Source organism: Citrus clementina, unplaced genomic scaffold, assembly GCF_000493195.1.
Source record: "Citrus clementina cultivar Clemenules unplaced genomic scaffold, Citrus_clementina_v1.0 scaffold_8, whole genome shotgun sequence".
Lineage (NCBI taxonomy): Eukaryota > Viridiplantae > Streptophyta > Magnoliopsida > Sapindales > Rutaceae > Citrus > Citrus x clementina.
The window spans coordinates 23,004,329-23,024,430 of record NW_006262022.1 but is presented as its reverse complement, the minus strand read 5'-3'; the positions used below and the strand labels follow the sequence as shown (position 1 = coordinate 23,024,430).

The 20,102-nt window shown below is 34.8% G+C and overlaps 3 protein-coding genes across 4 annotated transcripts; 1 reads left to right on the top strand and 2 right to left on the bottom strand.

Annotated features, from left to right (window-relative positions):
• Window positions 1–4,851: 4,851 nt before the first annotated feature.
• On the top strand, window positions 4,852–7,115 carry LOC18035060. Its single transcript, XM_024179209.1, has 2 exons — window positions 4,852–4,940; window positions 6,032–7,115. Exons 1-2 carry the CDS (start codon window positions 4,884–4,886, stop codon window positions 6,911–6,913), a joined length of 939 nt encoding a protein of 312 aa, XP_024034977.1. The 5' UTR covers window positions 4,852–4,883; the 3' UTR covers window positions 6,914–7,115.
• A 5,495-nt stretch (window positions 7,116–12,610) lies between these two features.
• LOC18033801 (60S ribosomal protein L23A) lies at window positions 12,611–15,052 on the bottom strand. 2 transcript variants are annotated; one of them, XM_006424680.2, is made up of 4 exons: window positions 14,943–15,052; window positions 14,804–14,846; window positions 13,628–13,985; window positions 12,611–12,865 (listed from the first exon to the last, which is right to left on the bottom strand). In XM_006424680.2, exons 2-4 carry the CDS (start codon window positions 14,817–14,819, stop codon window positions 12,781–12,783), a joined length of 459 nt encoding a protein of 152 aa, XP_006424743.1. In that variant the 5' UTR covers window positions 14,820–14,846; window positions 14,943–15,052; the 3' UTR covers window positions 12,611–12,780. The 2 variants fall into 2 exon arrangements, with proteins under 2 accessions (XP_006424743.1, XP_024035378.1); XM_024179610.1 differs by having other exon boundaries at window positions 12,670–12,865; window positions 14,804–14,841.
• Window positions 15,053–16,819: 1,767 nt separating this feature from the next.
• On the bottom strand, window positions 16,820–19,177 carry LOC18035176 (monofunctional riboflavin biosynthesis protein RIBA 3, chloroplastic). The gene is given in 8 exon segments (XM_024179931.1): window positions 16,820–17,101; window positions 17,188–17,484; window positions 17,576–17,705; window positions 17,806–18,131; window positions 18,271–18,492; window positions 18,633–18,715; window positions 18,718–19,046; window positions 19,122–19,177. Coding segments are annotated over 8 exon segments (1,632 nt in total). The 3' UTR covers window positions 16,820–16,912.
• Window positions 19,178–20,102: the final 925 nt, after the last annotated feature.

Genomic DNA, 20,102 nt, shown 5'->3' with positions numbered 1-20,102 from the left:
TTAATAAAAATAATAATGAAAATGAAAATAAATGAGAGTGGTTTAAAAAATATGAAAAAATTAGAGAGATACAAAAGTCAGTTCAGAGAATAGGAATCTCCATTCCCAACCCCCCATGGGAATGAGATTTTCATTATTTATTCTCAAATTGTATGTATGAGACCCACACATTTTATTCACATTCCCAAATTACATTTAGCCAAGTAAACATGAGTTTCATTCCCATTCCTTCATTTTCATTCCCTAAACCTTCAAGTAAACACGTCATAAATGAAATCTGTAGGTACAGAGAATAAAATGGGTGGATGATCGGTGAACATTAGCTGCATGCAAAGTAAATTAAAGCGTGTTTTCATAACTAGGGATATTGAGAAGCTAAGTCAATCACAAACGTGTCATAATACCGCGTGATGAGTTAGTTAGTAATCACACTTTTTCAATCTTAACTAGCTGAAAGCTAAAAGAAGAAGAAGAAGAAGGCTATATATTTTCATCCATCATCATGACAAACTGGAAAAAGCTAGCTAGCAAACATTTGATAGCAATGGCTACTTGAACAAACTTTCTAGGGACCATTTGACTTGCGAACAATATTTCTCAAACCCCACTGCTGCGCATGGTGGAAAATGAAGAAAAATATACAAACGTGTGGACCGGTGATGATGTTACCAGAATTAACATGTCTGCCTACGCAAATCAATTTGAAGTTCAAATCAAGATTGTAAAACCAGTCCACCAGTAGAAGAATATCTACAAGCTAATAAAAGCTTTGGTACATACATGTGTGGCTGTATAGATGTGGATTTAACTCAAAACTGTCGTATTACCCAAATCAGACCGCGCTGAACTAACTTCACATAAAAATCCAATGCCGTGGCCAAATTTTATCTCTGTCTTGTGGCTTACAAACAAAGCTACAATCCTTCACTGCGTAGCAAGCCAATGCCGTTTGTAGACTTGCTTTCTTCGAATCAACCCATCACGAAAAATGAACACAAAATAATAATGGTAATAATAATAAAATAAATTTTTTTTAAAAAAAGTGTTTTTCACTTAAACAGATTTTCAATTTTAATTTGCTTGGGTCAAATTTCTGTTGGCAAAGGGTGCGGCACGTGCAAACCCACCAAAGGGTAATCGGATGCATCGCATGTTCCACGCCGCACGGTGGTGTCAATAGTGCAGCGAGGGACACGTACGGCACGTGCAGTGTAAGTTCTCTGACTTCGTCTTTTCGGTCTTCCACGTGTCGCGAAACGGCTTGCCTCCACATGGAATTGCACCTAATCCGCATGTGCAATCTCACTACTGGACAATTCCATTGGCTTGCAACAGCATTTCCTGAAACCCCACCGTATGGATAGAGACAACGTAAATTTTAATTCACTAATTAATACAAAAAAAAAAATCTTTTAATAAGAATTTAAAACTAAATATATATAATCCAACCCACCTGCAGCAACAGGAAAAAAAGTGCTTTGAGCAGAGATAGATTCTTAAACTGGGTGGTGACACGTGGCACCGCCGAATTATGAGAGAACGGTTTATTTTATTTTATTCTATTTTAATAATAAAAATTGAGGGTAAATTACAATTATTTATTTATTTATTGATATTCACGATTTTACATGATTAGGCCGACAGGTAAAGTCGTTACCCGTTAGGAAGCTAGGGAGGTAAAAACTTAAAAAGGGGCAACTGGTCTCTACTTTTATGGACCATTTCTTCAAGCGCAATTACTTCAATACCCCCCCAATTCGGTTGCTCTGCATTGCATGGCCAAGGCCAGCCCCCTATGTCTATCTATTAGGCATCTATAAGGTGACTCTAGCTCCTAGCCTCCTAGGTTAATACTCCACCTTCACCGATTAGAATGTATTAGAAATTTCTACCCAAACACGTTGATTTTATCACATTTGATTGAAGCTAAATTTATGTGATTATCCGGATTAGTCTAGAAAGACGACATTTGGTTAAAGGAAAGACTAATTCAAAATAATATGGTACGTGTGTTGTGTGTCTATATATATCTATGTGTGTGTAGTTTTTTAATTCAGGATCTTAAAGTGTTGGAAAAATTTGAGAAATCTTTAAAACCGCGGGATTTTAAAAATTTATAACTTGAAGTGCTTAAACCACATGGTTTATGCGTTTTTCCTGGATGTTCCTACACTTTATAATTCTAGATTGGAATATATATATAAGTAAAAATGTTAATAAATTATTTAGCACATTGAATTTTATAACAAGTAAACAAATAGAAACAATGGGAAATGGGAAGCAAATTATAAACAATGGGACCGGCTAGCCTCCTTAGAAGTGGCGGTGCACGTATGTAAATTTAGACATTAAGTAGGACATTATCCCTCAAAGGTGGAAAAAAAATTCAAGATATCAAAAATGTTATAACGAGTGGTTGAACTTTGCAGTCAAAATGATTAACACTTACAAGCAACTGGGACTTTTAAAGTTAGTCTAATATTTTGAATAATGATAGATCTTCTCCTCGAGTGAATCCAAAAGAAAAGAACTGAAGTTTGATTTTCGATCTTAATTTCTTAATTGTCTTTTTATTTTACTTCCCTAAGCTTCGCTTATTATTATTCTAAGTAGAGCTATTAGACTTAGACAACGAGCTAGCTAGCTTATGCGGGTGGCCAAATGATACAGCAAAGATTAAAGAATAATAACACGAACATACACACACTAATACAAGTCACTGGATTCATTGTACTAAGAGGCCCTAAACTTATTTTAATCGAGCAGCTTTGTCCTAATCGATGCACATGCATTTATAAAATTTAGCGGCTTTGTCCGTTTCCTAGTTAAAAGCGAACCCTCTAAATTAATTATTCAACATCGTATAGTATAATTAAGTTAAAAATTATGTGAAACAAATTGAATTACCGAGCTGTTGTACGCTAGATGCATGCTACTTCAAACATAACAGTTGGATTGGGGAGTAATGACACAATCTATTGTCATAATTAATTGATCTAATGGTCGAGATCGAAATAGCTCACAGAATTTCATTACACGGTGGTTATCTTATTGGTCTTTGATGTGTATACATAAAATATAAGATGAGATTAAAAAAATTGTGAAGAGTGCCGAAACCGCTTTGTCGGAGAGATAACAAAAGAAATTTAATTGAAATTCTTCATCCATGTTCATTGTCTCTGTCAGAACGAGGTTTTATCAGGTTGGTTTTGTGCTTTAAGATAAATAAATTATATTCATGAATTAGAGGACAAAAGAAAAAAATGAGGTATGCGGATTCTGTTTCGACTAGATAACAAATTGAATATTTTGTTGTGACATAAGGATGTTACTATTGAGCCATGTGGAAGCGTTTTGATTATTTGGAAAAAAAAATTTTTTTTTTTGACAACAGTAGAAATGTTTTAACGAGCAGATTCAGAAGTTTGCATGGATACAGCCATTTTGTTATGGATGAAGATAAAGAAAATTTGAGAGGATAAAAATGGCATATACGTTTTTGCTTTGACTTGAGTCCCTTTTATCTCTGCTCTATCGATTGCCTAATTCACTCACAGACCATAAATAGATCACGGCTTCGCAAATCTCAATTATTATTATTATTATTATTATTTTATACATATCTTCATCTTTGAGTGGTAATTAAATAAGAATGGTAATGAGTCTAATGACTAATTAATACCTAAAAGTTTTCCAAGCAAAACCTCTTCATATTTTTGCCGACGTCAGTATCTTTTTTACACGCGGCATAATTAAAAGACAAATAAGATAACTGTGTTATTACAAATATACTATATATAGACTGTTTATAGATAGGCTGCTAAGCAATGGAGGGGAAAAAAATGGTGCTTGGGAAAGATGAGAAGATAAATAGAATAAGAACATTAGATAATAAGTCAACTATAATACAGTTCAGTTTTATTGGGCAGTTCACAAGGCAACCTAGGAGGATAATATAAGAAAATGGGTCCATGATTCATGATATAATTTAAGAACAATCTGAACGCAAAGTAAGTTTTTATAATATATGAGAGCATATTTGAGCCTTGAGAGAACATTTTTTCTGGTTTTGTCTCCTGTTGATCATCATATACATAATTTATGTTAAAAACATGAAATGTTGTTTCCTTGTTCTCTTATGGAGGCAAAACCACATGGCACTGGTGACTGGTGCCAAATCGCTTGCCGACGTAAAAAGAGTTAGATGAACAAGGAGAATAATTTTACATGCATCATCATTGATCGACCAATAAAAGAGGACACGTCGTGTAAAATGATGGAGTGCCCTTCGTACATAATTATGATTCATGCACACCACCCTCTGCCCTCTGCATTTGATTGACCAATATTCCTCCTCAAAAGCCGCCGGAGGGAAATTTCATTTTTTAAAACAAAAAGGGCATTTATGGAAACTTACCTTAAAAAAACAAAAAACCTAAGAACAAAACCGCGTAAACACATAAATGGAAACCAGCAATTTTCACAAACGCATGTATATGGAAAAATCTAACACATTATAATAATATATAATTATGATATTTTATGTATGTATATATATATATATATATATAATTTATTTTAAGTAACAGACAAGGGTCCTGAAAGAAAGGGAGGACTTCCAATATTACAACAACAAGAGAAGAGAGAGTTGTAGAAAAAATGGGATCTTTCAAAGCTTTAGTAATTTTGGAAGTTTTTTTAATTTTCTTTCCATGACAAGGACTTGTTTTCTTTTAAAAGTTTTTAATGTGAAATTTATTTTTTCTTTTTGTCCTATGTGAGTCTCCTTGCTCTCTATAAATGAGTCTTCAGTCACCTTTCTTTAAACTCCCTCTCCCTCAAAAAGAAAAAGTTCCTTGAATATTTTTTGTTTCTTGCACTTTATGCTCGTTGTCTCCCAAACAATGGAAGAGCTTGGTTCCTTCTGGAGTTATCAAGAGGTGGGCAGGAAAATATCTTTTTTTTTTTAACTTCATTTCTTCTTCTTGGTTGTGGTTGTTTTTGCATTTATGTCCCTCTGTTTTTCACATTAACCATGTGTTTATTTGCGGTATGATTTTATCTTACTCAAGTTATCATCTGGGTTTCATTTGTTAACTTGTCGTGCTTAGTTCTTTCTTTGTTCTTCTTGTTTCATTTATTCATCCTTCTGTTTCATTTCCATGAAGCAATATTTTTTTTTCCCATTTTTACGAAAATGAAACAATTTTGGTTTCATATTCATATATCATTATTGTTTAAGAAGCACGCAGTTCAGTAGTTGATTTCATTTAGTCCCGTCTTCTTTTTGGTTGCTTTATCTGGCAGAGAAGGGCAGAAGGCTTTTGAAATCTTAAGTCCTTTTTTTTTTTTAATTTTTTGGGGAAAATAGAATCGGAATAGTGTGAAAACATGTTTTGACAAATTTACTTTCTTCTTGGATGGCTTTGCCTTGCCGTGGGAGAATGGGACGCATTGGTTTATATCATATTAATTACATTATATGTTTGTATGATAAAAGTTCTGTTTTTTAGGAGTCAGGAATGTATGCTATTGTGTCATTTTCTGGGCAGAACATGTACTAGTTAAAACCGGGACTTGTAGTATGCCGGTCTTGATGGGAACTGGGGATATTTCATGGCCAATGGGGACCGCGGGCTATTCAAGTATTGAATTTTGCTTTAATGGTAGTTGGGTCTTTCTATTCTGCCTTTTTTTTTGTGGTTTATTTGCTAGTGATTATATAATGAATAATCAACAGTTGTTTGACTAGAAAGTTGTTGATGGCATCATGGGCCCAATTTGTGATTATATCATTTCTCCTAACTTGAAAATATTTGTTCATTAGCAGGATTTGTTGGGGGAATATTTTTGTAGCTAAAACGATCTGTAATGTTTCTGGATACTATTTACCTTTTGAGGACTTGAGAATGATTATGTATGTCAATTTGTGTGTTAGATTTGTTCCTTGATTTATTTTGTATTTTGCTTTTTGTCTTACTGATAAATTGATAATGTCCGTCCAACTAACCTAATTGATTTGAATTGACAGAGCGTCGATGATCTGAAACAGAAGCTTCTGTACACATCCCTTGAACTGGAGACAGTAAAAATGGAAGCAAACGAGGCATTGAAGAAGCAGAAGGAGGAAGTCAAGAACTTGCTCAATCTTCTTAAGGTTGCTTACCAAGAAAGGGATGGAGCAAAAGACCAGTTGCAAAACCTGCTTAACAAGCTCATGCCTTCTAGTACAACAGAACTGAACCCCAGCATTCATCGCCATGTTCAACATGAAAGTCCTCTCGTAGTCCCAACCAAAGCAAACTCAAGCATAACTGAATCGAATAGTCTATCGGAGACATATAATCCACAATCACATATTTCATCACCTGTGGATTCCTTCTTCGATGCTGTTTCGTCCCCTGAGTTCTCCAATATTAACATGGCCGATTCGGGGAACATGGGTCGTTTTGTAAATCAACCATTTGTTCAAGATATCAATGGCTCTATGCCAACAAGTTTAGTCCCTCCTGCTGCTGTTACCAAGATGGATCCGGGCACTGCTGTTATAGACAGTATTGCTAAGGGAAAAAAATTGCCTCAACATGGGAAACTATTGCAATCTGTGATGGAGGCAGGCCCTCTACTTCAAACACTCCTTGTTGCTGGACCGCTTCCTCGTTGGAGAAATCCTCCTCCCTTGCAACCTTTCAAAATTCCTCCATTTTCCCTTAAAGGTTGTGAGACTATGAATGTTAATCAAACGTCACTGAATTCATCACCATATCATCAGATGTCTCGGATGTCTTCTCAGATGTGTTCAACATCCATGTTGAACTTTTCAAGTTGTCCTGCTGGATCGGGTCCAAGCAACGGGATGCTTTTAACTTCAGGTGCTGGTATTGGCAACCAAAAGCGACAAAGGCTCCAATGAGATCGCAAACATTGTTTTTTGGCTTGTAAAAAATTGATTTTTAGTGGTTTATGGTGTAAATTGGACACACTGATCGGTTTTTGAAATGACATAGCAGTTTAACTTAGTTGTTTATCCAATGTGCTTCTTGTACATCTACGTGGTGATGTTATTGGAGTGGTTTTGAAAGCCCCACTTACCTTGGGATGGTGGTATATCAATATCATGTACACTGCTAAACATTGAATCTGATGCAGATTTGTTTTGGATATATCTCATTAAAACAAAACAACAGAAATTTGAAGCAATATATTATGGTTTAAACAGATTCACAAGATCTGCAATATGATGTGACAAATCTTTGGCATTTTTCCTAGAAACAACGGACTAATGATGAAATTATCTTCACTGAATGTCAACACTTCCCTGTATTTAGTAGGGAGTACAGAGTACAATACTGATGAGGAAACAAAACACCATTTTTTGTGCTGTGGCGGGGGAAGAGAGAAAGTTCACCGAGCCAATCAAATGCTTTTGTATTGCTGTTGCATATTCAGCTCCTATTGCAGTCCATTCTTATTGAACAGCTGGTGTAAAATGGCAAAGTTCTTGAACGAAGCAGATAGGGCCTCAAAATTTCTTCATCCTTGATTTGGATACTCAACCTCTGGGTTGTGGTCAGAAAGGACATAACATATGAACATAATAGTCAATTTACAGGGCGTGGAACTTAGAATAGTAACCTGGTCTCTTGAATTGTTAGGTCTGTTCCTGTTCAAGTTTGTTGGTTAAAACAGTTTTCTTTCAGTTCCTGATGCTTTAGCAGGGTAATGTCAAGATGGGTATAGGTACTCTGTACTAGGCCAAACAATGCGCCGGGATAAGGTTGATCATCAAGAAGATAAAACGAGGAGACTAAACAAAGAAAAGAAATTAGTCCAAATGAGAAGACATTTTTGGAGCGGTGGGTATAGCTGATGCTGATGTTACCCAGTCTTCGGTCTCCATACAATGGCCAAAAAGTTTGGTCATAAACCACTGTGTATCTGGGTGGATTTAGCTGGGCTGGAGCATGTATGCCGTTGCTTATATGCCAAGAAATACTCAGCTGATGTTACGTGTGATTTTGGTAAATCTTCAGCTTGGATAGGCTAGCTGATATACTAATATTTTTTATTATTCGCTTCATAGATTACGATTCAGATGTTTTTTTTGTTTGTATGCTCTGTGTGTTTAATATAGCACAAAGAAAACGTACAAGCTTGTACTTCTGCAGAAACCCCAGAGCAACACAACAAAAAAATGTATATTTTGAGTAATTACCCTTCGCCACTCGATACATTTTTGACATGCAAGTTGAAAATATTTAAGCAATTTTTCAATTTTCTCAGATGATACTGGCAATATAGGTATACATACACCGGAGAATTTAAGAACGCAAGTTTTTTTCTTTTATTTTTTTGGGATACATGTACGCAAATAGCTCAGATAGTGTCCACTACATACAATGACCTTCCCTTTCAGAATAGAATAGAGAAAGCTTCAAAATTGCAGTATTATGCTTATGTGTCCACTTAATAATTTCAGCAAAACTTGTGTTCACATCATTTCTTCAAGTGCCTGAGCCGGACTTCGGGTATCATCTACATTAAGTAACAAAATGGTTGAAAAGTAAATAAATGGCAATAATTTTAAATATTGGAATATTAACATCACTTCCGGCAGATGACCTTTGACTTAGGTAATATGAATAATATCTCCAAGTTACGTGTCCTTAATCCTCACTTGTTGCGACTTTATAATATTAATTTCCCCGGTCTCCTATCTAGATTCCGATATTCCTAGACGTCCATAAAAGTTATCAGAAACAGACATGAGCATTTTTAATATATGCAACGAAAGCTGTTTAATCGGTTCAAACTCAGCAAGCCATTGGCGATATCCCTTACAGCCGCTTTTAGCATAATCTGCCTCTTCGGTAGCTACCACAAGATACTAAAGCAAATATGGTGCTCAATTAATGGTGTAATCTTCCATGGGAACCTGGATCAAAGGCGGTTCGTAAACGAGGACAGAACGCCAATGAGCCGTCTCTACAGTTTCATAGCCCCCGGATTAGAACCATCAATCGAACATTCTTTCCCAACAGTGAATGTGGGGGTGTGTTTAATTAGGTTGCCCACTATGATTTCAGTTTCTCACCACCTCAATACGAGTCTTAGAGTCTGTTTGTTATGGTTTATTTAAGAGACATAAATATTTATTTAATTCCATAAGCACTTTTAAAATTTTTTATGGTGTTTAGTTATTTTTTTAGTAGAGTTTTTTTAACTTAAATAAGCTAATTTACCTCTACTAAGAAAAGCCCAAAATTTAAGTTTTTTAGAGTAAAAGTTAGAGAGCTTTTCTAAAAATATATATATTATCAAAAATATCCTTAACATATTTTATTAATTACATAATAATTTTTGTATAAAACCTACCCAACGAAAATTTTTGCCGCCATATAAACATATTATTGCCGCCACTTCACTTTCTCTCTCTCTCTCTTTTTTTTTTAAATAACAAACACTTTAATTTTGCAATCCCTACGCATACCCAACACTTGAGAGAGTATTTATCAATGATATAATTTTTAATTTTAAAAATTAAAGAAGTGATTGAACTAATTTTTTCTTATTAATTGATAACTTGAATGCACTTTGTTACATGTTATATAATTATGAATACATATTATTTTTGGTAATTTAATTACACAAAAATACATTTAATTTTACACAACTAAATAATTTACTGGTTCAAAAATATTTTTTTAATTAATAACCAAACACCCAATAACTTTTTATTTAAAAATTTTATTAGTATAACCTCTACTCCTATAAATTCTATTTAATAAGATCCTTAGTCTTCGAGTGTTCGTTCAGTTTGTAAAAACAAAAGGTCACCCGCAGGATTGTAAGCCCCGTTCAGTTGCTTTATTAAAGCATGTGGATAACTGTGTAATCGGCCAAATACCATGAGGAAACTCGGCGGCTCCACACGCGTCTCAGCCGCTCGCACGAGTGCGAGAAGAATTTCCGAATCATGGCTCTCTTGTTACCAAGGATGCTTCTCAGCATAACATGGCCCGGGGACTTTCCTGGGCCCGAACGATGGTGTTCGGCCCAACCACATTATCCTGCGAGTTTGTTGCTGTGGGCTCAAATACTTTATTTTATTAAGCGCAAAACGTTTATACTTTACCGATGTGGGACAATCAGCATCTCACATTAGAAACACATGAAAATATATTTCTGTCACAAGAATCGTAAGAGTTATGGCACCAAATTTTGTTATCCATCTTTTCCTCCAAATTTTTGCTCTCTCTTTGATTTATTTTGTGCTTTTTTAAATATTTTTTTATCTCCATTACTCCTAACATATTTTGTCGAGATTCATTCTTCAAGCCAACCCACATCTATCATATATTATATTGAACGTCATTTCTAAAATCTATTAAATTATGTTATTATGAAGAAAGTCCTCACAATTTCAACTAATACATAAAAATTAATATATTGGAGGAAATTAAATAAATGTAACTTGGAAGGTAAAAATCAAGTTTACATTCTTTAATATTTATTTTTTAATCTCTATCACTCCTAACATTCTTTATAGAGATTTATTCTCCTATATTATTAAAATGAGCAAATAGTTAATAGGTTACCAAGAGAAACCTCTAGTGACCATATGTTCATCCCATCTATGTTAACTTGCGGAGTTGACCTGCGAGCATCGAGTACTTTCTTTTATTAATATAAGAATTTGTATTTTTATCGATGTGGTGAACGCGCTCATTTTCTTTGAAAAAGGAAAAAAAAGAAAAAAAATCCCACATTAAAATCATATCTTTGTTTTCTTTGTGAACGGTGTGTGTGTGTTTTTTTCCTAATTAGAAAACACATGAAAATTTATTTCTTTCACAAGAATCGTAAGAAATATCACAATAATAAGGCTGCCACAAACGAATAATCATATCACGCCAACAATTTTCTCCAAATTTTTACTCTCTCTTTTCATTTATTTTGTGCTTTTTTTAATATATATTTTTTTAACATACGCTTGTTGAGATTTATTCTCCAAGCCAACCCAAATCTATCTTATATTATATTGAACTTCATTTCTAAAATCTACTAAATTATGTTATTATGAATAAAAAATTATTTTTCGAATATAAAACTTTACATTCATGTCAATATATAACTTTCTCAGCCTATTCACATCATTTTGCGGTATGTATTGAACAAGTGCTTCATGCTTGCTCTTATCAATCGTCAAAATTTCTGTTTCTTGAATTAAAAAACTCCGCATCAACCATAAACTCTCGCAACCCTCCCTAGTTTTTGACAGAAACACACCCCATACTTAGAATCATGTGATTCATAACACGATTAAACAACTTTACTCTTCCTTGTCCTTATCAATCATTTGGTTACTTGCAATAACACTAATCACCCAAAAAAAAAAAAAAAAAAAGAAGCTCATTAACCTCTGTTATCCTTATAAACAGCATGTTACCCCCTTTTTTTTTTTAATCAGAAAACACATAATTTTTTTTTTTTCACAACAACTATTAGAATTATGACATTGATTGGGTTGCCACCAACTGTATCAATCATATCAAACCAACATCACCATACATCGTCCTCTCCAAATTTTTACTCCCCTTTACTAAGATACAGTCTTTTATTCTCCAAGCCAGCCTATATTTTTCTTATATTACATTGAATTTCATTTTTAAAATATATTGGGGAAAATTAAAGGACAATTATCTACCGATAACTTATTTTTTTTGTAAATTTTTAAAAATACACAATTCTTAATTTTTTTTTGCTGAACTTCATCTAAGGTTATATTATTTTGCACATGTCTACTTCTGTTTTCAAACTGTTAAGAGAACTAACTGAATATTATGTAAATGACTTTTTTACTCTCAAATGTAAAAAAGTAGTTATCTACCGACCACTTTTTTTCACATTTTTTTTAAAATACACAATTTTTATTTTATTTTTTATTTTTTTGCTGAACTTCACTTAAAGTTATATTATTTTGCACCTATCTACTTCTATCTTCAAACAATTTCGTTGTGAAATGAGAATTTTACCCTTCTGATGTCAGCAAAAGTTTTAACAGTATTATAACAAGAGTAGACCAGTGAAAAAAAATATTAACTTCAGGTGAAACGCTGAAAAAAAAAATTTATGTATTTTTTTTAAAAATTAGAAAAAACATATGGTCGAGAGATAATTACCGAAAATTAAATAAATATAATTTTAAAAATTTGATACCAATACTTAATTTCTAAGTTACGCAAATATTACTTATGCTTATTTACATTTATACATAAAATAAATTTGAGCAAATTTGAGCTTTGTTGCAGTAATACCGAATGACAAGCGGAAAACCGCACTAAACCGTATCGCTTTCCCGCCATAAATACAAAACCGTAAAACTTTTCAACCACGAATAGAAACCCCGGTATTCTTAGTTGACTGCATTGTTTTGGGGTTTTAGACTATTTTTGGTCTGCGTAATTCTCTGAATGAATGAGACTTATCATCCACTGTAGTATGAAACTTGTCGTCCTTTTTTGCGGAGTTGTAGTCCCACCAATGCTTATAAATATCTCATCTAATCTTTTGTTTCTTGGCGCAAAAAAAATAAAGAAAAAAATTAATAGCATTATCAGACCAGTGCATTATTTCATGCACCCACCAATTTGTTAATGCAGGGGATAAAATTCATAAACAGTTAACAGGAACAAATTTGGAAATCTTTGTTTGAGGTCTTAACATAACTAACTTTTTGGATTAAAAAATACACAAAAATGTGAATGAAAGATCAATTGTTTAAATGATTCCAATCTTGTTTGCTACGTCCAAAGCATCAGAGTCTGGTGTCAACCTGACATAAGCCTTCTTTGTACCATCGGGCCTGCACCAAAAGAATTAAATTAAAAATGACTAATAGTGAGCTTTAAGAAATAATAAGAAAAAACAAGAGAGCAACACAAGCCTCACTGAAAAAATGTATGTTTGTCATGACGATTCAGACCCAATGGTACACAACAAATGCCTTAGGGCACTATGTTGTTTGGACGGCCATGTGAAAGTCATTGATATTTTATAGATACTTGTAAATAAAAGCAACATGTAAGTCGTCATTTAGATTTTCCATACTAAACTAATATCCATAAATCAGAAGAGATAACCATAATATATAGGACAATGATCAATTTAGAAAAATGAACATGTCCGTCCTAAAATGCACTAGACCTAAAATGCACTAGACCGCAACCTCACACACATAACTGCCCTACTCCAAGCATTAGGCTCTTGTCATTTAAGATTTACTAATAGTAAAAAAAGGCTCTGAACAATTTTGGACGCATGTTAAATGCATTCATGTACATCCATTTCACTTGACACAAGGTCACATGATTCCTGGAATTGCCAACAGGAATTGGATAAAGAAACCATTTAGTACCATTTGTATCTGACCCCATACTAAATGCCTATTAGAAGCTGCAAGTCTCACAAGCCAATCACAAAAAGCCGAGAAACTATAGTTTTTCAATGCACTAAAGGAAACAATTTAGTAAACCTCATGTATCCAATTAGTGAATCATAAAAGCCACAAACAACAAAGAGTTCATTGTAAAGAATGATAGCAGCGAAGCAAATGTGAAAGGCTCACCTGATCAAGGTATTCACTTTCTTAGCCTGGATATCATACATCTTCTTAACTGCATCCTTTATCTTTTTCTTATCAGCCCGTATGTCAACAATGAAAACCAGAGTATTGTTGTCTTCAATTTTCTTCATTGCTGATTCAGTGGTGAGTGGGTACTTGAGAATCTGATAATGGTCAAGCTTATTCCTAGGTGGAGCGCTGATGCGAGGGTACTTGGGATTCCGGTCCTTCTTTAATGTCTTTGGACGGTGAAATGTAACTGAAGTCCGGATCTTCTTGGCCTTCTTAAAGGTACGGCCAGACTTCACTGCTTTCGCAGTCTTCAAGGCCTGAACCTTTGGATCAGCCTTTTTTGTCTCACCTGCATACACGCCAACCTCATATCGGTATAAAGAATAGCTGGGTTCCATTGAAATAATACAATAATTTCATTTCTAGGAAAAAATTTCAAAATAAATGCACCAAATGTTTCATCAAACCATCCACCATATAATAAAAACTCATCATGTAAAGTACAAATAAAAATAACCAGTGATACCGATAAAACAAAAGTCATCACCTAAGTCCATATCCAATGAACTAAGTCTCCAATTTGCAACTATAATTCATCTAAAGTAGAAAGAGACTTGCATGTCATGAGCCAGAATCAAACAAGAGCTCTTTAACACACATTACACCAAACCACTACCAAGATGCCTTGCCACAATGAGAAGAGATCCAAGAGGCCATCAGGAGGCAGATAGTGTCAAGGTATGTCCCACATTACTCATCCCTAGAACTGACAAAAGGAGGAGAAACTCATCTATTGTTCCACTTACAAACTACATTCACCTCTACCTACGACACAGACCACGTTCCACAGACAGCTGTATCCTCAATGGAGGATACCATCTCTAATTTAAAACATATATAAATTGTACAAGGGCAGAACACTAAAAAGGGCAGTAAAAAAGAAACAATTCACGACCAAGTAATTTGTTTATGGTCCTAAAGAGCCTAATCGGCACAGAACTAAGGTAGCTAATTGTTCACTTTTGGTCTGTTTTCAGCGGCAAACAAGTGGAGGGCCACATCAGAACCAGAATGAACAATCCCAGGAGCTGTAATAATAGAAGCAAAAGTATTCTTTAAGCTATTAAAGCAGGAAAAAAAAAGAAGAGAAATGGACATATTAACTACCTTTTGGAGGAGCCATTGTTCGCCGGCGATGATGAGAACTTACCTTAAACCACAACACAAGCATAAATCATTTTCAGGAGCTATTTGTATGTAAACGAAAGCACAATATTAATGATAGCAGAGTAGGCGAGAGAGATACCTGTAAGTGGGCAGTAGAGGAGCCGGCTCTGGGACTTGGTCTTTGTGAAGAGGAAACTAGGGTTTATAAAAAAGAGAGGGGCATTTGATTGCGAATTTACAATTCGAGGCTTACTTATGAGACGGGTCGGGAAAATGGGCCGGAGCGGTTGATAACTCCAAGATATTCATAGTTTTTTTTTTTTTTTTTGAAAGGACAAGATATTCATAGTTTTGAACCCAATTTATAAGTGATATTAATTTTTTTTTTTCAGAAAAAAGTTAAATTATCAATAAAAATATTAGCTATTGTGAAGATAAAATTCGAACGTGACACGCGTAGTTGAGCCTAATTCTATTTTCCGCTAGTTTGTTATAGAATTTTATCAATAATAATGTCAAGTTTAGTTAGCTTTCATTTGAATTTGAAGTTGAAAACTTTGTCAATCATGAATCATGATATCATTTCTTACCTATAGAATATTTGGCTGCATCGGTCGCGTACATCCAATATAAAAACGTTCGTCCATTTAAAAATTTTAAATTATTTTCCTCATAAATTAATTATTTTTAAATCACCTTATAATTTTAAAAAATCTTTTAAATTATTTTCATTTTTATTCAAAACATAAGAAAAAAATGGGGTTGGTTAGATATGGCAATTGACACCACCCGCAGCGGTTTTACTATTATCAAACTCGCACCTGCACAAAATTTAAATTACCAAACAGGACCCGTTGCAGGTTTTAATTTTTTAAGAAGATCCACCTACTGTGAGTTTTGACAATTACCAAACCCGCAATGGTACCCGACATATTTTTTTGCAGGTTCTCATATTTAAAACCACAAATGTTCAACATGTAAATTTATATTAATAAGCTAAAATTACACATAACATACTCAATTCTAAATTTAATCACTATAAATAGAAAATTAAAATTTAAACATCAATCCAACACAAATTTTTAAATTTAAGTATGAAATATATAAATTTATAAAAAAAATAACCACAAATGCTATGAAAAACTAATGGGTATGCGGCTGCGGCTCACGAGTGAAAGGGAAATGAGTGTGTGCGGCTACTGCTCGCAAGTCAAAGGGAAATGGGTGTGCGGCTGCTGCTCATGGGTGAAAAGGAAATACTTTGGAAGGCTAGAGTTTGTGACTGTTGCTCACAGATAAAAATGAAACAGTTTGGGTTTCCTTTAAGTTAGGTTATGAGTTGCAACTTGCACACATCACATGTGACATGTTTGTACTTTATATTTATTTTATTTATATATTTTTAGATTTAATTATTTACATTTAAAATATTTGGGAAAAAAGTTGTGGGTTTAGCGAATATTCATGCGAGTATTTATTGAATATTTAATTAATACCAAATCCACCCACAAAGTAGTGCAAGTTTCTATTTCTAATATCAAACCCCCCCCCTCCCCCCCTCTAGCCTGCAAAATTACCCGCAGCGGGTGGATTTTGGCTGACGGGTTTGAACAAGTTTTCGCATACCATTGCTATCCCTAGGATGGGTTGATAAATTACATTTATCTTTTTAATAAAAGTAAAGAGTAAGTTGAGATTTTCAAATGTAAGAAGGTGATTTAAAGACAATCAATTCAGAAGGAGTAATCCGAAATTAACCCATTTGACAACTGATCAAGATTCTTTTGTCTCCCATCACATATACATCAAAGATATCCATTATCGATGCCCTTCTCGAACAAAAAATGTGAAGATTTTGGTAAAACAATTTTAAACACAAATGTTTGGTCCTTTACCTTTTGTATGAACCCTTCAAATGAATTGCTTGTTTCAAAACAATGAGTTGAAACAATCAACAAAATCAAAGAACTTAAAATCTCGACTCCTCAAGTCTATAAAGGTACAATTTTAGCAGCCTTGTGGCTTTATAATGACCACGGATCATGAGTCCTTTTGCTCTCCCTCTTGTGATTCTATGTTATTTACAGTTGATCCAAACAACGGTCCTTGTCAATCAGAGCCATAAATATGACCCATCTTGGTACGTTTTGTTTCTAAGTACCTCTGGTTTTCCTCTGTAATGGGAGTTAAGATAGGAACTCTCCCAATGACTGCCAGGCCGTATCCCTTCAGACCAATGAACTTGGCCGGGTTGTTTGTCATCAGCCGCATGGTTCGAACCCCCAAGTCTCTTAAAATCTGCTGGCGTACAAGTTTAAGAAGTTACAAATTATGCTCATCAATTATGACTATATCTGCAGGTAGCGTAATTGAGGGCTTCTGACCTGGGCACCAATGCCATATTCGCGTGCATCAACAGCTAAGCCAAGCTCAATGTTAGCCTGAACTGTGTCATGACCTTGATCCTGTAAATTATAGGCCCGGAGTTTGTGACCTAGGCCAATCCCTCTACCTTCGTGACCTCGAAGGTAAACAACAACTCCTTTGCCTGCTTTTTCTATTATTTGCATTGCCAAATCCAATTGATTTCCACAATCACACCGAGCTGACCCAAATATATCTCCTGTTAAACATTCTGAATGAACTCTTACAAGAACATCTTGTCCATTTCCCATGTTTCCCTGCCGTTTGCAGGACATATAACAGAAGCTTTAAACCTAGTGCAAGTTACTAAGCGAATGAAATGTTTCTTCTTGTACAAAAAAACTTTACCTTCACAACAGCAACATGATCTGTTCCGTCTAGCTTTGAGCGATAGCAGTAAGCTTGAAAGAGACCCCATTTAGTTGGCAAACGAGAAATGGCAGTTCTTTCAACAATGGTTTCTCTCTTTCGTCGATATCTGCAGCCCGGATATAAAACATCATTAGTATTTAGTCAACATGTGCAAAACATAGTTTAGGCAGCAGCATTAATTCGAAGTAATTCCTTCTACAAATCACCTGATCAAATCTGTTATTGACACAATTGGGATGCTGTGCTCCAATGCCAACTTCCTTAAACTAGGCAATGAGGACATGGAACCATCCTCTGGATCAACAACAGCTGATAGAACAGATACTGGATTCAAGCCAGCTAACACTAGCAAATCCACAGAAGCCTCAGTGTGACTAGCCCTCCTTAAAACCCCACCATTTCGATACTTGAGGGGAAACACATGCCCTGGCCTCCTGAAGTTTTCTGGCTTAGAATCTGGAGATGAAAGAGCAAGAACAGTCTTTGCCCTATCTGAAGCCGATACCCCAGTAGTTGTGCCAAATTTTGCATCCTAAAAGGGCAGAAATACGTATTTACTACAATAACCTTCAATTATCCATTTACCTTAAATTATCCACTTGAAGTAAAGCTCAAATAACATTTACGCAGGGGATAAAACCGATGGTGTTTTATTGCAAGACTATGTTTACCACTGTGATTGTGAAAGTTGGGCCACAAGAGTCTTCATTTTCAGCTTCAGGTGACATCAATGGTAGATTCAATCTTTGAAGATCCTCTTCTTTCATGCCTACAGAAACAATTCCTGAACCATGCTTAACCATAAAAGCCACATGCCGAGGACTTGTAAGAGATGCAGCCATGACGAGGTTTCCTTCAACATCTCCATTTTCATCCTCCACAACAATCACAAACTACAAAAATTTTGCACTGATAGTTATCATTTAACTAATCATTGATGCCTATTTCTTCTACATAACTTTCACAAAATAATCACAATCCAATGCATAGATTACTCGGTCCAAATTCATCAACCAATGCAATGGAATTAGACTAGTAGCAGAAGCATAACATACTCATACACATAGATCACTAAAATAACATTCTTGTAATTAAGAAATTTCAATCAAAGTGGATGCAAACCTTTCCTTGGCGCAATGTGTTGAGTGCCTGCTCAATCGAGGAGAATCCTTCAGTTGGGCAATCAGGATCACCTTCAGCATCACTAACGAAGAAATCAATAGTCTCCAGCGTAATTTCAGCATCCACTGTCCCGAATGGTGCTGAAACAGACTCATCAAAGTCTCCCAACAACGATCCATTTTCATTTCCCTTCAAGAAACTATCATCAGACACGTTTCCAGCTCCAAGTCCAGACAACCCAACTGACCAACAAGAAGTACTTTGCCATCTCTGCCTGTATAGCCCCAGTTCTGGACTCTTAGCAGGCATGAAAATTCTATGAAACCTGAAACACAGCACAACCAGCAAGTTAATGTCAGAAAAAATTCGGTTTGAATAAGTTGACGTGCAGGAACCGTACCTTGACTTGATGATGAAATGATGCAACAAGGACTGGGGTAAAATAGTGGAGTCCATGGATTGAAAACTGAGAAAATCTGTCTAGTAGCTCTCCTGATGTATCAGAAATTATGTTATTATTTGTTCGGTTGGTATTTTTGCCTCCATAATTTTGCATGTTATGGGCCATGTGGAGCTTAAAAGCCAACCTCTAGTTTTGGATTTGGATTTCATTATCCAAAATTTTTTATATGTTTGACTTCTTTCTTTGTCTAAGGCCCTAATTCTTTAGTAAAAAGGTTTCGAAGCTAACACATGATACAAATTTGTATAATATTATACTATTTTTATCAAAATTATTATTTAAAATTCATATTTATTATATACTTTCAACATTTATTTCATACTTTATACTTACAGTTTTTATTTCACAGAAATTATAGAGCACTTCAAGCCTAAGTGATAATACATAATATAACAACTAACCACAAATTAATAATATTAAATTATTATTATTATTATTATTTTATATTAATCAAAACCGTAACAAAATTACCACGAACACTTCAATGCAATTAATTAATAACTTTAACTAGCTTACGGTTAATTCAATTTATTAATTATGCCGGGGGGTAATTTTCATTATAAATGGTCGTGAGATGGTAAGCGAAAGCATAGCGTCGTCAAAACCCTTTGATTATGAAAGTAGCTTTTGTCTTTGCTCTTTATTTATTTGGTTTGTAACATAAAACGAAAGTTCTTAATCCTCCTCCTGCCATGTGGCCCACGTCAAAGCAGGATCGTTTCGCGCGGTAAGTGGAGTCGTCAACATCATCAAAAAAAAAAAGGTCGTGACCTAAACTAGACGGTCCAGATTCGTTTGTGTCAAACGCGCGAAACGCCTGATCATTCATTAAACACAATCATGCGCCCCCACCCACGCAAAAGCACCAGCTGACGTGGCCAGATTCTATTAGCTCAACCCCGCAAAAAAGAGAACGAG

Coding starts and splice junctions, on each gene's coding strand:
- LOC18035060 (XM_024179209.1), top strand. CDS start 4,884: ATGCTCGTTGTCTCCCAAACAATGGAAGAGCTTGGTTCCTTCTGGAGT. Junction 4,941..6,031: donor CCTTCTGGAGTTATCAAGAG/GTGGGCAGGAAA, acceptor TTGAATTGACAG/AGCGTCGATGATCTGAAACA.
- LOC18033801 (XM_006424680.2), bottom strand. Junction 12,866..13,627: donor AAAGTGAATACCTTGATCAG/GTGAGCCTTTCA, acceptor CTTTTGGTGCAG/GCCCGATGGTACAAAGAAGG.